The sequence below is a fragment of the Dermacentor andersoni genome, chromosome 2, assembly GCF_023375885.2.
Source record: "Dermacentor andersoni chromosome 2, qqDerAnde1_hic_scaffold, whole genome shotgun sequence".
Taxonomy (NCBI): Eukaryota; Metazoa; Arthropoda; class Arachnida; order Ixodida; family Ixodidae; genus Dermacentor; species Dermacentor andersoni.
The window spans coordinates 29,168,759-29,184,586 of record NC_092815.1 but is presented as its reverse complement, the minus strand read 5'-3'; the positions used below and the strand labels follow the sequence as shown (position 1 = coordinate 29,184,586).

The window sequence follows — 15,828 nt, the reverse complement described above, 5'->3', positions numbered from 1 at the left end:
TTGTGCCACTCACGCCCGCATGCGAATGTCGAGTGATGGTTGTCTGATGATTATCAAGTGTGATTATGATACATGTATAAATGTGGGCTTTGCCGGGGTAAATCTCAGTTGAAGTTCCGTGCCTGTCCCGTGTGTTTCCTTCTTCGTCCGTTGTCATTTGCGCGGTTACATGATGCATTCCAATATGTACAGAATAGACAGATCGTCTAGAAGTCTATCATCATTTTCTGTATGCCAATATATAAATTTTTTTTCCAAAGGAATTGCCGTCAAAGGTCTTGCTGCTGCTTCTCAATTTGAACCGCCGGCACCACAGCAGAAGATGTGGCATCATCTCTACATGACCGTCCTGTGTGACATTGTTAAGTCTTTTGTAGACTTTTTATTTAGCATTATATACGAAGCATACCGCTGGGCAGGTGTAGGTATTCAGCTCGTGTGAGTCACTCTGTGGCTTCACTTGGGTTCAGGTTACCAGTTACGGCCACTTGAGCCTCTGCTGCTGTAGCCGGCAGGGTGGTCAATTGCTACACCTTGCTGCCTCGGCTATTCTGGACAGAGAAAATCGATGCCGTTCGCAGTGGTGGTGTGCAGCTGCTCCCTTTGAATCAGAAGTGCTGAAGCCACACATAAGGGGTACTATACTCACCAACAGAGAATACCACTCTGATCTTCTATTTTAATCATTTTCTCGCTTACAAAATCTTTGCTTTCATTACGAATGAAGAATTTGTAATTACAGAAGCACGTTTCAATCTAGCTCGACTTAATATTTGCCGTTAGTGTCTCTTTAATTCTCGCAGGTTGTAATTTAATTTTAGCTCCGAACAATACCTTCTTTGTTTGAACTCTCAGAGTAATTGTTGGCATATCAATAGATGGCAATTCATAAAACATATCAAAGTGAGTGGCTCACTCTGTCTGCAAGAGGCTTGGATTAAAATCTATTAACTCTGCAACTTGGTGATAAATAGTAGAGTTCGGTACACCTGTTTGCTTTCTCGATTGTTCTATGATGGGTGCCTGTACCTGTAGCCTCTGCTTGAACTTCTCCTCAATGGCATCCTTGTCATCCTTTTCAAGGCCCAATTCCTTCTTGATTGCCTTGAGCTGCTCCTGAAGCATGTACCGCCGATGTTGGGTCTTCACTTTTTCCTCGACCTGTTACGACAGAACACGACAAGGCTAAAGCACTCATTCTAAAGCTCCACTTCCAGTAACTGATGTTGCATACCACTGCTATTCTTTCCTGGTCAAGGCACTAACAAGCAGTTAGAAGAAGTTTATAGAAGATCTAATTCATTTTTTATGCCATACTCAATTTGGTAGACAATTCTATGGCAAACTCAATTAATATTTTGGATGCTTTGCACAACAACATTTTATCACTGCGATTATCCTCAAGATAAGCAAACATTACATGAACTGTACCTATTGTCACATAAAATAATGTAAGGTTATTAAATTTTCCTTTTAAAATTTCTAAAGAGAGAGGGGAAGCAAGTTGAAGTGCATCATAATGACAGAGTACACATGCTATAACTGCCAGAGTTTGGGACATGACCAAATGACCCAAACACTGAGCAGCTCAACTGGCTCTGGTTTGAAAATTCAGGTACTGACTCATGTGAGCAGTGATTCAGCTAGGCAGGAGCAGGTAGACAATGAAACTTCGCATTTAATTCAAGTCACTGTGAATACTAGAATATCACTCCTGGTGACTAGGTGGTGCTCCGAAAGAAAGATGTCAAATATTTCGCCTTATAGCAGGACTAACTAAGAATAAATCATACATCAGCAAATGCAGCCATGACATGCAAGTCTGCAAAACTGCTCATTGCTTTATGCAAAAATACAAACAATAAATGTTATTCACCTCCTTGCCAATTTTTTGCTGTAGTTTGCTAAGTTCGTACTCTTTCTTCAGGAGGGAGAGAGCCAACAGGAGACGTTTTGATATCTGGGGGGTAAAAAAAAAGAAAGACAATGACAAAAGTAAACTGCTCAGCGTCCAACTCGGGGAAATACCATTGGAAAAATGAAAAAATGCAGAAGCACATTTACATGGGGAACACAATTATATCTCAATTCAGCAGTTAGAGCAATAATAATAATAATAATAATAATAATAATAATAATAATAATAATAACAACAACAACAACGATCAACATAAAGACCATGCAAACATATCTTGAGACACATTTATCAAATATTTCTCAACTTCATGTTTGCAAGAACTACCAGTATTATAGTATTAGTCACTTTCTTGCAGTGTTTTACATGTGTAACACAGAAGCTTATATGTTGCATTATGGCCTTCCCCATAGTGCGGGTGATTAGGTGCACATCATGGCAACCTGTACCAAGCTACCACAAAGTATTCAGTCACAATGAAGGTCCCTGTTAAACTTGCTTGGAACAAAATTTGCCAACTGCTGCAATGCGCCTATGGCATGACTGCTTCTTTACTGCATTGTGCCATCATCTTCAGCATTCAGCTTATGGGATGTACCGTCTCGCAAGGCATTAAATCCTTTTAGGTGCATGTAAGTGCATAAACCTTTGTTTAAAGAAATCAAGCCGCTAGTACAGCAGGAGCTAACTGGTGAAATCAAGCCACTAGTGGAGCATGAGCAAACTGGTGCTGCTTTGCAGTGCAAAGACACATATGCAAGCTCTTACACTGTTTTGTGTGCACCAAGTGCTAATTGCATCATGTTGAGCCCATTGAAGCCCTAGTGCTAGAACCCTCTGGATAGGAAGGGCGAGGGTTCGCTTCCCCTTCAAGAGCTCTCATACAGTTTCGATACAAGAGGAGGCCTACTAGTCAGTTCACAATTTTTTTTTAATAAAAAGTGCACACAATATCCTAATAGTGCAATTGTTTGAGAGCTGGCTTCAGAATTGAGACAGCTAAGGCTTGATTCTTGCTGATGCTCATTTGGTGTCTTTGATAGTTTATAAGATTTACTGTTGCTATGATTATGCTCTCAGTTGCATGCACGTGCACGGATGAATCCAACATACAGGCCTATAAAAAAAAGCTAGTGGACTAATCAGGCTTCCCCACAAAGCATCTCTTAATTTTGAGAAGCCATCTTTGACAAATGCTTTTTAAAGAGCTACAAAAATGTAGGCCATGAATTGGAGGCATGTTGCCAATACCATAGACAGGCTAACCACTGTAATGATATCTGCATGCAGTTAAAATGACAGCAGAAATGCGCAGTTATAAGTGTTGAAATTGTCTGCGCTGATACTTCAAATGGATTAAGGCTTTCGGAGTTACGTGACATCTCAGAATTCCTGTCTCATCCTACGGAAGCACAACCTACAGAACAAATGTTCAAAATGCTTACATCGGTCTCTTCAAGGATCTGTTGGAGCTCATGAGATTCAGCACCAGTCAATGCCGCACCTAAAATGTCGAACAAGGATGCCAAGCACATGCAACTAAATGCCAACTACATTCCAGGGTCCTGAAAATGGCTTTTGGTGAAATTAAACTAGACTGAAAAGGAAAGGCAATTGAGGCCACCTCATACAGGAATGAAGACTTTATTAAACGTAAAATCTATGCAATACTTTCTAATGTGTTTTTAACACCAGAATAAGACAGCAAGGTTAATTCAGCCATGAAGTTTCTTGTCCCAAAATGGTAGCATAAAAGTTGCAAGTGAAATTCTACAAAGGATTTTTAATGCATTCCGTAAGCTAAAAAATACTACCTGTCAGAAGCACACACATACAAAAAACAGTGACAACAAAATCCTCAGAAATATCAAAGCTAAGGCATTACAAAGTTAGAAATAATAGATACAGTTCTTGAATGAACAAGGAAAGTGATGTTAAGTTTAATATCTTTCTTTTTGAAGACAGTACCTAGTTTTGTAACTTCTTTGATTGCATGATCATTGATTACAGCTTATTTTTTAGTTAAACTTGAAATGGTAGATAACATCTGTCTTACGTAACCAAACTCATTCCAATGCTGAATACAAGACAAGTAACTAAGTGGACCGTATCAAGCACACTGTTGGTTATCAGTTCAATTCGGTGCCACACTTTCATGCAAACACAACGATAAGTGTTTCAATCACTGAGGTAAAGAGTGCATCAGCACAACAATGATGAATGAGCGTTGAAATGACAGTGCACTCTGTTGCCAAAGCATATATAAAATACAGTAAACCCTTGTTACAACGAAATCACCATGACAAGAAATAAAGCTCATCATAGGTGGCATATGTTTTGTCAGAAGCAGAAAGGCTTGGAAGAGCCATAGTAATGCAGGAAGTAAACTAAAATATTCCAGAGGCTCTTAAGTCTCCAGTGTCTTTATCGTGGACAAATGAAATCCGAATAAATTATGGGTATATAGAATCGATTACTATTTCATTTCTGTTTTCAAGCTTCGAGCGATGCCGGCCCGATTTCGGCTTGTACAGATTAGTTTAAAGTTTTCTCCATCATTCGTGACGGAATAATAGCATTATGAAATCACACTGTCATGCTATTATTCATAAAAGTGTTGCACTTCATATTCCTGTTCGCATTTAATTTGTCTGCAATGCACTGAAACAATGCTGTGCTTGACAGGGGCGACGTGATATCAGTGAGATTCTGATGACGCCTGTCAGCAGCTGCTTTGTCTGTCTTTGTCTGAGGAGCTTTTGCCATGTGGTGGCACGAACTTCACAGCGCCTCTTTGCCTGTCCAGGCTAACACGAAGAAAGACAATGTGCCACCATATCAGCTGTTCTGAGCTTTCTTGTGCAGATTTCCTCCGTCAGACTTCATACTAAGTGGAGTCCGGCACCATTGAACTTCAAATATTCTAGTATAAAATGCATAGTGCAGTTGGCATCTCATAGAGTGTCGAATAGAGTGATTCTGTTATAGTGGGGTTTTACTATGCTTTGCAAGAACGTATCATGGGTCCATTACATATTTCACCTTAATATTGATTGCAAAGGTCCTACTGCCATAGCTGCAAATATAGAAACCAAAGAGGTGCTGAAGTTTGAAGGTTTTAAGTGGAAAGTTTGCTGATTCACATGCATGTTCGAGCAGATGGATGTACTTACCAAGGTCTGACAGGTAGACAGGGTTGTCCACTACGCGCTGCCCAGCCTGGATCATCTGCTGGATGGATTCTCGGTACAAGGGATTCAGTGCAATGATGTCACGAATGGTCTTGACTATCTCCTGAGTCACTGCCTACCATTAGATGAGGTCAAATTAAATGGGGCACATGTTACACATCAAGACATCATGATTAGTAGCAATTCCTTAACGCAGCATAACTGATTGGGCTAGCTAGTGTTGTATTACTTTTGTGTGAAGCATGAACGTTTAATGGAGTTACAGAGACAAGAAGACATGAGGACAACTGCTACTTTCAACTGCTATGATTTATTTTGAAGCAACATTCGGAAAAAAAAAAAAAAAAACTTAGGGAAAGGAAATGAAACACACCTGAAAACCCGAAAGAACATGGAAACATGATGAAGAAAACAAGACCATGACAACAGTCATGGTCTTGGCCACAAACAGTACCATGACAACGAAAAAAAAAAAAAGAACAAGAACATCAATCACTGAGCGTGCATGCCCGTGCATTGCAAAAACAGCAAATTCTTTGTTACGCTCATCCTTGTGTCTTCTTGTTTATGTGTTTCCGTTAAACATTCACACAAAAATAATGTAAGTAATAAATGAGCATGTGGCCTTTCATAGCTACAGTATTGTGCTATAACAGCTGCGGACAATATTGTTGAAGCTATGACCACAAGAAACAAGAACCATGCCCAATTACAACATATGTAAGGAAACTCCTTCGTGACGCTGGTGGCTGTGACAAGAGCACTGAAAGTAATAAAAGACTGTGGCATTTAATTTCTCCCAAATGCACAGTGGGTTAAGAGAGATGCCATAGCGGAGGGCTCCGGTTTAATTTTGACCACCTGTTAATTTTTTATTTGTATTCTTGTTCATTTTTAACTTGGAAAGTTTGCCCTGTGGCACAAAACATGTGTAGCATGCATGTTATACACACATGTATAATTTGTTGTGCTTAATGAAGTGCAACAAACTTCTATGGTGTGTTCCATAAATACACAGATGCTGGGGTTCTTTAGCGTGCACACAATGCATGGTACACAAGCATTTGCATTCTACACCGATCAGCCAATATGACCAACACAACTGGGATCGAACCTGCGACCTTGTGCTCAGCAGCGCAATGCTATAGCCACCTTGGTGGGTATGAAAATAATGAAAGTTATGGACTGGTGCATTGCTGCTATAGTTGTGAGAACATATTCACATTCATGACATTTGTGTGTCCACACGTGCACAACACAGCCATTTCCCCTTAAAAAAAAAATTTGCTGAAGACTATTTACATTAGGGCCCATGCACTGGACAAGTCTACTTAAGTGCAGGAAACAGTGCAATGTGCAGTAGCTAATTTATCATGTCTCAGCTCGCTTTGGCGCTAACTCCATACCTACAGTAATCACCATGGTAGAAGTGAAGCACAAGTTTGTTCTTGCACTTTGGCACTTCATAGGCGATGCCTTGATGGTATGATGTACCTGACCACTAACTTTTAACAATCTCTTAATCCCCCCCCCCCCCCCCACCTTAAAAGACCTAGTTGCCATCCTCATATCTTGAATAAATTAATTCAATAGTAAGGAAAAGGCAATTTACTTACTTTCATTTCCTCCGTGATGACAAACTTTTCATGAGGCACGTTTTCAACTTCTGCTATCAGAACGGGCCCCATGGGGACGGACACAGCTGGTGAAGATGCCTGATCAACCACTGGCGCAGGATCCTCAACCACTTCGCCTGAGGAAACTGCATTGGTAGGGCGACCATTTGCATTTGGGCGTCGTCGTCTTCGGTTTGATCTTTTTGCCTCCTCACCTTCTTTTGAACAAGAGAGAAAAAAAAAAAAGAAAAAAGCCTTATTATACAAAAAAAAAGAAGAAATTTCATAAGTAATCTACGGGATGTAATCAATCACATTAAATCGGCCCTCAACCATTTTTTATTGAAGTTGAGAACGGCATTTGAAGTAAAAAAAGGCTATCTCAGAATTACTTTACTACAAAAAGCACTTCAATGCGTTCAGCAGAAGCGGAGTTATTGGCAATCAAGCATCGCCTCTGCTCTGCACCCATTCCTTCTTCAATGCCTTGCACTGCAAAGGCTACGGCGCAGTGGGGCGTGCCCACAATGCTCCGCCCTTCTAAGTGTCACTGTGGTGTGCAGTTCAAATTTAATTTTGGATGTTCACGTAGACCCCACAACTTCCGTCTTTGGTGCCTACGATGCATTAAACATAAGGCAAATGCGGCTGTCCTCAGCAAGCCGCAGTGCACTTAGCCAGTGGACTCGTGGCGGCACGCCGCGGTGGCTGCGGTATCTACGCCATGTAGCCAACTGCCGCTTGATGTCAGCTATCGGCCAATAGCAGCTGCCTAAGGGAATGACGAAATAGTACATTTAGAAGAGAGTGAGGACAGGGCCTTCTGATGAAAAGAGAGCGTTTGCAAGGAAGGTGACTTCGCGATCTGCTTGCGAGCTCCACACACCACGTACGACATCAAAACTTGGCTGGGATGTTCACAGTAAGATATGCTACCCGCGGACTATGTTTTTGCACTAAGTCCGAGGGGTGGTTCAGGGCCCCTTTAAAGAGATATTTTTCATTTTGCTTTATGTCAAATTTAGTGCAATGTCTCAATGGAGTGTCAGGGGGACTGTGAATGCACAATGCAATGCGAAAATAACTTTGAGGGGAGATGTGCCATTTTTATTGCCGCATCCCCTTTCCAATCGAAGTGCGCTTAAACTGATATCCTTAAATACGGTCAGTCAATATTACAGCTTTAGAAGACAAATACAGCCAACTTTCTTTGATAATTAAACGCTGGATAACTTTATGTTGAATTCAACTGTGTTCAAAAGTTCAAAAATATGCCTGTTTTTAAAGCAATTCTTTTTAATTCTAACTTCAATTCGTTTGAATGAATTTTATGTCCAGCAGTGATGAATTGCGTGCCATTAACTCGTGCACTATCAATGCAGAGTGCACAGGGGGATTATGATGATGCAAAATTCAGCATCCCTCTTTCAACAAATTTGGTCGCACGTAATCTCTCAGACGCTTCCAACCTCCACACGGAAAGTCGCATTGACAGTTTGACTTTCAGGTTCAAATTCATGGTGTATAATTCCATGGTAGCGAAAAAATTCCGTGGTCCCTTTGTTATCACACTTTTCTTGGAGTTGGCCAATCTTTCTTTTTACCCTCCTTGCTCTCCTACTTCACCGTGATGTCGTAGTCGGGAATACAAGTTTCATCCCTGGTGACGACCCTTTGCAAGATCTCATCGCTGTTGTCTGATGCTTTCCAATCAATGCTACATTCTGTTTGCTGCAAGTTTCGCTCAGAAGTCAGCACTTCCGGCACCATCTCAGCTCAAACATTCCTTATTTCCAAATTTTTGTCAAAATCCAGTGAACGGACAACTTCCCCGAACCAAGTGATTCTGCTATCATTTTAACAGTCATCTGGCAGTCATTGAGTACAAAAAGTTGCATACAACTGATGTTTTCATGTTTGCACCAGGTGGAGTGGTGTCCTGATTCCTTGTTCTGTCTGTTTGTTGATCTCCATTTCAACCAACACTAAAAATGGGTTGAATAATAACTGCACGCATAAAATTCTGCGTTGTAATACAGCAGTCAGGCTCATACTAGAGGTCAACCAGGTCCTTTCAAGTGGCAAGAGTAGTGTCACTACACCCTCTCCCAATTTTTTGCTGACTCACAACATGAACTATTGGGACAGTCCACATACACCACAAGCTATGCAACACCTCAAGAGCAGAATGCTCACCTTCTACAAGCTGGCGGATAATCTTGACCCTAAAAAGAAACAGAACACGAAAAGTTAAAGTAAGTCTCCGGTTACCTCAATATTTATTCACTGGTTTTACTAATTTGTCAGGTACTGCCGACTACCTTTTGGCAGCCAAGCTAAATCCTCATATGGTTCTCAATATGGTCCTCATAAGTCAATACAGTAAAATGCAGTAGAAGCAAAACATGAGTGCACATGAAAAACACTACGCAGGCTTGTTTACTCGCCAAAGAAACACTCAAAAGGCTTTCAGTTATCACATATTGGAATTGAGAAAGATAAAAAAATTTGTGGACTACCATTATAGACTAAGCGTATACCTTCTGTGGGCCATGACAATCATGCGCAGCTTCTCTCCAAGGTCCTGGAGCTCATGAATCTGGACAAACGTTCCCACACTGTACAAGTCATCCAGCTTGTCTACCACTTCAGATTCATTGCTGCATTCACAGGAGAGAGAAAAAAAAAAAAAAGGAAATAAGTGGTATGTAAGTGATTCAAAAAACATCTTGTGTTTAGTACAAATGGCACAGCCAAAGCACAAATGAAAAGTCACTGCAGTGACTGAAAGACAGTTTTCAAAAGTAAGTAAAATGATAATTCAATGTCTGCATGCTGACAAGTGGCTCTGTTTTGCTTCAGAACTCTAAAGAGTACAGTAGCAGCTACAGTAGCAATTTGTTGACAGACCTATCAGTTATTATGTGAGCCTTCCTTTCAGTGCCATGTCTCTCACTTCAAAGATGCTCAATGTCATTTCTTACATTACATATATAACTCAGCCTGCGTCAAAAAGAAGTGTTTAATTGTGGGATAAGAATAGGATTTTTTTTCTCTCTCTCTCATTCTTTTTTTTTTTTCAGGAACCTTGGCACATAAAGGAGTGGAGGGCAAGTTTTAGGGCATGCCAAGTGGTCGCCATTTCAAAATTACAGCTAACAAATGCCTATGCTGTCAATCAATTCACCAGCATTTAGGCTTTCCAACTTTTCTAGCGATTATCCATAAACTTTAATTAGGTGCTTACTCTGTATTTCTACAACATACAAAATAAATAGAAAACCTATACACCTTTCTTGTGCCACACCAGAGCAACTTACTTCAGACTTTGCAGAGATGTGAAGGCTCACCTTTCGTCACGCTTAAGAAATACACCAGCATATGGTTGATTGAGGCGAACTTTCCGTCTTATCAAGTCGACGAGTGCCGGGTTAGAAACCTGTAACGTCACATTTTGTAAGATGGTGTTATCAACAAAGAATATTGTATAATCGCCTCTTGCTCAATTCAACATGTAATTACACAAGGTGACTAGAAAATGTTCATAAAATGTTGCAGTAAATATGCAAGCTTTTTCTATGTCACTTATATAAAATTGCTGGGCCAATCATAAAACATGAATTCAAATTGGGAGCAAAGTGAAAATGGTGAGAGAGGCTAACATACATCCTACAAAGTTTTGTTAGTTTTCCAGCTGCTCCTTGTCATTGAAAACTGCTCACAAGAGTAAATCGGGCAATAAGAACAAAAAATAGATCTGCGGGTTGCTGCTGCTCACAAATATAACTGCGCTCCGCATTATTATAGCGTGACCTTGAGACAACGCCGTACATCGAGCTTTCAGATAGCGTACCTTAAATACGGAGCATGGAAGCTGTGTCAAGATGTAATGCACACATACATGCAGAAACCTCTCCCCACCAGTTCTTAAACTGCTATTGCGCATCGCCTGTTGGTGCGTTTGTTGTTTGTTGTTATTAATGTAATAAAACTGTGCCTGCACAGCGTTATAAAACAGAGACGACAACGACAGCTGTGATAGCTGAAGGGAGTCTGAAACCGGTGGTAAAGGCTCGTTACTTTCGCAAACGGAGGCACAGAAACACGAATGTGCATGTTTCGTAGCATCGAGACAGTCAACGACCATGCTTTGCGTTGCATCTCAGCATCGCGGCATACTGGTGCCTGAATTGCGTGTCAACGAACTTACCTCCACCATTTTGATAAACCTGGGAAAGACGGGGTTTCTACTGACAGCGATCACAGGAACTTGGGGCCAAATGTCAGGCACCGTTAGCGCAGCGACTGCGCCGACGCCTTGATTAGGATAGTGAATAACACTGCCCTCGTCCTTAGGCGGATCATCTTCGGGAAGTTCTTCAGGTTTTTGTTGATCACAGTAAAACCTCGCGCTGTTCGTGAAAGTTCCCCCGAAAGTTTGGAGCTTGTTGGTAGACTGTGCAAGCCATGGCCTCCCGCCAACAGCATCGCCCTTGTAATATCGCCAGGTTCCAAGGCGACAAATCGCTGATGCGCTACTGTAGTGCCTCCAGTTGCTTCCGAACACCCCTAATCTCTGTAATAATCTTCTGGAAGTTGACGAACCAGCAAGAGGTAATACGCAGCTGAAGGCTCTCCGATGTGCTTCAGATGTCGCTGAGGTCACTGAGTGCGAGTAGCAGCGACACTGCGATAACCACGCACACGGAGCTGTTCTAGCTCTTGCTGTAGCAGCCTTTTTTCCATTGGAGATGCCACAGTCTTGCCAAATAGCTGCTGCCGTTAAGAAGTTTCGTCGGGCCGCCCGCGTGGGCTCCTTTAAGAGCGCCGCCATGATAGCCTTTAAAACATTGTAGTGAAGCGTCTCTCAGGACAGAAAAACTTTTTGAACAGGTTGGTCCTTGGATTGGTCGCTAGGGGTGCAACTGGTCGACTAACTGGCGCTTGCTGCACAAAATCTTACACAAGAAAGATCATATAGAATTTAAAAGTAACACCAAGTTAGTTTTATTCTTTTATAGAAATAACTAACATTTCTTAATTAATAAGTGGAGCAGCAATAATATTATCCTAAATCAACCGGCCTGACTCAACTCTCGCGATATCTCATAAAGGGCGGTGCAGTGCATTGCTCATGCGGTCTGTCAGTAGAATTTCGATTACGGTTGTGTGGAGCAGTGATGCTCATTGCCGTGCTGCGCTATTGTGCTTGATTGGCGGCACATATTTGACAGTATTGTGTAATTAAGGCACTTGTAGAGGCTAGAAGATACCAAGACCGTTGTGCAAAACAGCATGCTGAACACGGCCCGAAGGGCCGTCTGGACGCTGATGCTGTAAACAAGATGTGAACGGTATATATATCCTATCCAAGCAGCCGCTTCGTGCCATAAGATGGCAGAGCACGACTTCGACCCGCGGCAGCATCGAAGGCACTTCCATGGTAATGCAGTCAGCCAGGATGACGACCGAGAAGGCTGCTTTCACGATGAATATGACCCTTTCGCTGGTGACGGCGATTTGATTGAAGATGACTCGAACATCTCTCTGACGGCGCCTCCGCAATCGCAGTAAGCTAATTGTTACTGCCAATGAACTTGTGTCCGCCGCCGCGGATGTTGAGCGCCGAGTGTGGTTATTTAGTGAGTCCTTGAACGCAGCGACGCCGCTGATGTGCAGCTGGTGCCATTGTGCCGAAGCATGTTTGATCACGAGTGCATTAGTGAAACCTTTCCACATTTAGCTCTTCTCTAGCTCTTCATCACGAAAAAAATGAAAAGAAAAATACTCTGGACTGCTCAGAGCTTGGGCGACCGGTTGATCTGTTATTGCTCGCTATTTCTCTTCTATTCGGTAGTTAATTTCTTATCGTACTACACAGCTGCCACTACTATTTAAGCCAACTGGAAACTGTTATTGCAAAATAAATCTGTTATTCTCTAGAAGGAAAAATAAAACTCTTGAAACGATGTGGTTGTCTCGACAAAGCAAGCACGAAAGCATGGCTTGAAAGCACGATGCTTTGCGGTAGGCACAATAACTAAGTAAACAGCATACATGGATATTATGGAAAATACTCAGAGGTTGTGTGCTTAGCACAATGTGCCTATCAATGTCTTGTGACATTTGCAGTGCACTTTGTGCGCTGTAGGATATGTAACTAATGTGACAGACTTCCCCTGTAAAACATATCCGACTGCTATTCTCGCTGTTCACTGTGCATAATAATGCCATCATCCAGGTGGTACCATGGACGATTGGATCGATACACCGCTGAACAGCGTCTACAAGCTGCTGGTGGGCTGGGCCGCTACCTGGTTCGTGAAAGTGACCGCAAGCCAGGCTCTTATGTGCTGTCTTACCTTGGTCACACTGGCATCAACCACTTTAGGTTTGCATCACAGACGCTGCCCTGTTCTCATACCTTTTTAGTTGTTTCATTAAGATGCAACTTTCTGTTGTTTAGCTTCCAGCAAGACCCTTCTGACATAACACAGCTTTCTATTTGAGCAAACAGTTAAGTGGAATGCGTTCAACCACCATTTTTCTACAATATTCTTTTTCTTAATCGGTAATTTACAGCTTTCTTGGTTTTAATCTGTTGCTCAAGTTGTCTTTTAGTCTATACGTGATGAAACCTGCTCCTAGCTTAATAAACTACACAGCCTTTTAGACGTGGCAGATGTCTTGAAACCAAGGACATTGGAGGATCAACAACAAGGCTAGACAATCTGTTGAAAATCTACTTTGCACTGATCCAGGATCACTGCTGTCTGTGGTGACTACTACATCGGTGGTCGTCAGTTTGACTCGCTGTCTGACCTCATTGGCTACTACACTGGCTGGTCAGACCTGCTCAAGAAGGAACGTCTCATCCAACCAGTTTCTCCTCCCGAGGCAAGCAGCAAATTGAGTGTCAAGCACGACACTTCCTTTTCTTGATAAAGCTTCTGTATAGTGTATTCATAGCTGTTCAAGCATATTCAAGAAAAGTCAGTGGCTGAAAGCTCTTGTATTTTTTAAAGCTCGAGGTTATTAATTTTTGCCGCACCATTGTCTTATGCTGTGTGAGTAATTTTTGCATTTGTTTTATTGAGCCTAAATTCAATCATGCTTGGGCATGTCGTACGGCATACTTAAGCAACATTTTTATTGCTTTTAGTCACATTTGTGAAAAAGGCACCTGTGTGGGGACCGAAACGTTAACCTTACTAGGTCTCTTGTGGTTGGTGTCTTGTTTTATTTCATCATGTTCCATCCTGATCAGACAGCATTCTGTCACACTCTCAATTTTATTATTTTATGATGGTCAGCCTATTATTTCGCTTTACAGATTTTCTTGTTACACTACCCTTTGCATTTTTTTTATGCATCCATAGCCCGTCAATGACAAGAAGCGAGCCATAGCGGTGCTACCCTATGTGAAGATGGCTGACACAGATGAACTCAGGTCAGTGATGTGCTATGTTCATCTGGGATCTGGTTGTGTATTTTGCTGTTAACTCCGTTGTACTTTTGTGCCAATGATTTGTCCTAATCCATCATTTCTAATGAAATTAAATTCAAACCATAAAGCTATCATTTCGCATTTAGTGAAAACCACTTTGTGGCTCATTTGCTGATTGCTGTAAATGTAACAACACCAACCATTTAAAGAAGCATTGCTTTTCTCCACTGTGGTGCAGCTTCCAGAAGGGAGACATCTTTGTGGTGCACAATGACATGGGTGATGGCTGGCTGTGGTGCACCTTGCATCGCACTCAGGAGAGTGGGCTCGTCTTCAAGGAGCTCTTGGAGGAGCTGGTGAGTAGGGATACGGCTTAGGCATGCTGCTAAAATGCCGTTTTCTTCCCCATTTTCCTTCTTTTCCTTTTTAAACCTGCATGCCTTTTATACCACAGTGGGGGGTCTCTAGTGATCTTGGTAACAAATTACACGGTATGCAGTAGTTTGAACACAGAAAAAGGGCATTCACTGCTCTTTCTGTACAGGAATGGCAGGTGGCAGAAATATATACACGGAATAGTTCCTCGGCAGAGAGAATTGTGGAAGTTTGACTCAATACCGAGCAAATAATGTATGCCTATGCCTGGCACCAACATTAAATTTTTTTGTTAGTGCATTCCCAGGAACGGAAAGCCTTCTGCAGGCTAGTCCTGCAGAGTGCACTGATGAGAGGTTGGTCGATTCGCATGCATTTCCATCCCCCAGCCAGTGAAGTGAAGGAAGCAAGTTCCGTTGCACCCATGTAATCCACACTGTCAGTTGGCGCACACATTGCAACACTCTTGTCGTGGCTGCCTAACTATGGCACTGAGTTCCACCATTGCGTGTGTGTCATGCAGAAGAGCTGAATATCAGGAGATTCAAGAGCCATGCAGGTAAAATGAACAGTAAGAGGCATGAGATACTCGAGTATCCTCACAACAAGGAGCGCATTGAAGTAACACCTCCAATAATGGGTCCATCTCTGTTCTTGTATTTTCAGCTCGCGCATTATATTTTTTCTTGCCATCAGTGATCAACCTTATTTCTGCCTACTGTGCTAAGGAGGAATAATGCTTTTGATGTGTTCTTACATTGTGCTCTTATGTGATATGTGTGTTCATACTTGTCACCCCTCTCTTCAATTACACATGGTTGCTTTCAGATGCTGCTCTTGCTGTTCTGTTCGTGCTGTATAGCTCTTACTAAATAGTATTCTAAAAATTAAATAAGCAACTGCATTGCCAGTCTGAAACTTGGGTGAGAAGAGGTCTTTTGAACACGCGGTTAACAGATGCATGGCAGCCAAGAAAATTCTTTGTAAGGCACCTTTTTCTTTTTTACATGACTATTACATTTATAACATACATATCTTGTTCTTAATTCGCTTCTAAGCATATGAAGCTGTTACCTGCATAAAATAGAAATTGCTTTACGTATTTGGGCTGTTACAATGTAAGTTGCTATTGTCCTTTAATGCAGGATGACAATGTAGACCCAAATGAGATATATCCCTGGTTTCATGGTGACATCTCGAAGGAAGCTGCTGTTGAGGAACTTGCAAAAAGTAAGCTGGTGCTATGGATGCACAATGATCTACTCTTCACATTGATTTGTGTAC

The 15,828-nt window shown here is 41.8% G+C and overlaps 2 protein-coding genes across 4 annotated transcripts in view; one reads left to right on the top strand and one right to left on the bottom strand.

Annotated features, from left to right (window-relative positions):
• LOC126542496 (lon protease homolog, mitochondrial-like) overlaps nt 1-11,574 on the bottom strand; it is a 39,165-nt gene extending 27,591 nt beyond the window's left edge. Inside the window, exons 1-9 of one of the 2 annotated variants that reach the window (XM_050189593.3) lie at nt 10,933-11,574; nt 10,073-10,161; nt 9,263-9,382; nt 8,919-8,947; nt 6,723-6,940; nt 5,089-5,221; nt 3,361-3,419; nt 1,877-1,960; nt 1,030-1,161 (exon numbers count right to left, since the gene is read on the bottom strand). In XM_050189593.3, coding sequence (XP_050045550.2) covers nt 1,030-1,161; nt 1,877-1,960; nt 3,361-3,419; nt 5,089-5,221; nt 6,723-6,940; nt 8,919-8,947; nt 9,263-9,382; nt 10,073-10,161; nt 10,933-11,556 — 1,488 coding nt within the window. In that variant the 5' untranslated portion in view covers nt 11,557-11,574. The remainder of the gene's footprint in view (nt 1-1,029; nt 1,162-1,876; nt 1,961-3,360; nt 3,420-5,088; nt 5,222-6,722; nt 6,941-8,918; nt 8,948-9,262; nt 9,383-10,072; nt 10,162-10,932) is intronic. The other variant, XM_050189594.3, reaches the window with a different exon arrangement.
• Nucleotides 11,575-11,832: 258 nt separating this feature from the next.
• The window catches only part of vap (RAS p21 protein activator vap), a 72,252-nt gene continuing 68,256 nt past the window's right edge, over nt 11,833-15,828 (top strand). Inside the window, exons 1-6 of one of the 2 annotated variants that reach the window (XM_050189595.3) lie at nt 11,833-12,292; nt 12,964-13,113; nt 13,484-13,619; nt 14,102-14,172; nt 14,408-14,525; nt 15,690-15,774. In XM_050189595.3, the coding sequence (XP_050045552.1) occupies nt 12,117-12,292; nt 12,964-13,113; nt 13,484-13,619; nt 14,102-14,172; nt 14,408-14,525; nt 15,690-15,774 (736 nt within the window). In that variant the 5' untranslated portion in view covers nt 11,833-12,116. The remainder of the gene's footprint in view (nt 12,293-12,963; nt 13,114-13,483; nt 13,620-14,101; nt 14,173-14,407; nt 14,526-15,689; nt 15,775-15,828) is intronic. The other variant, XM_055077295.2, reaches the window with a different exon arrangement.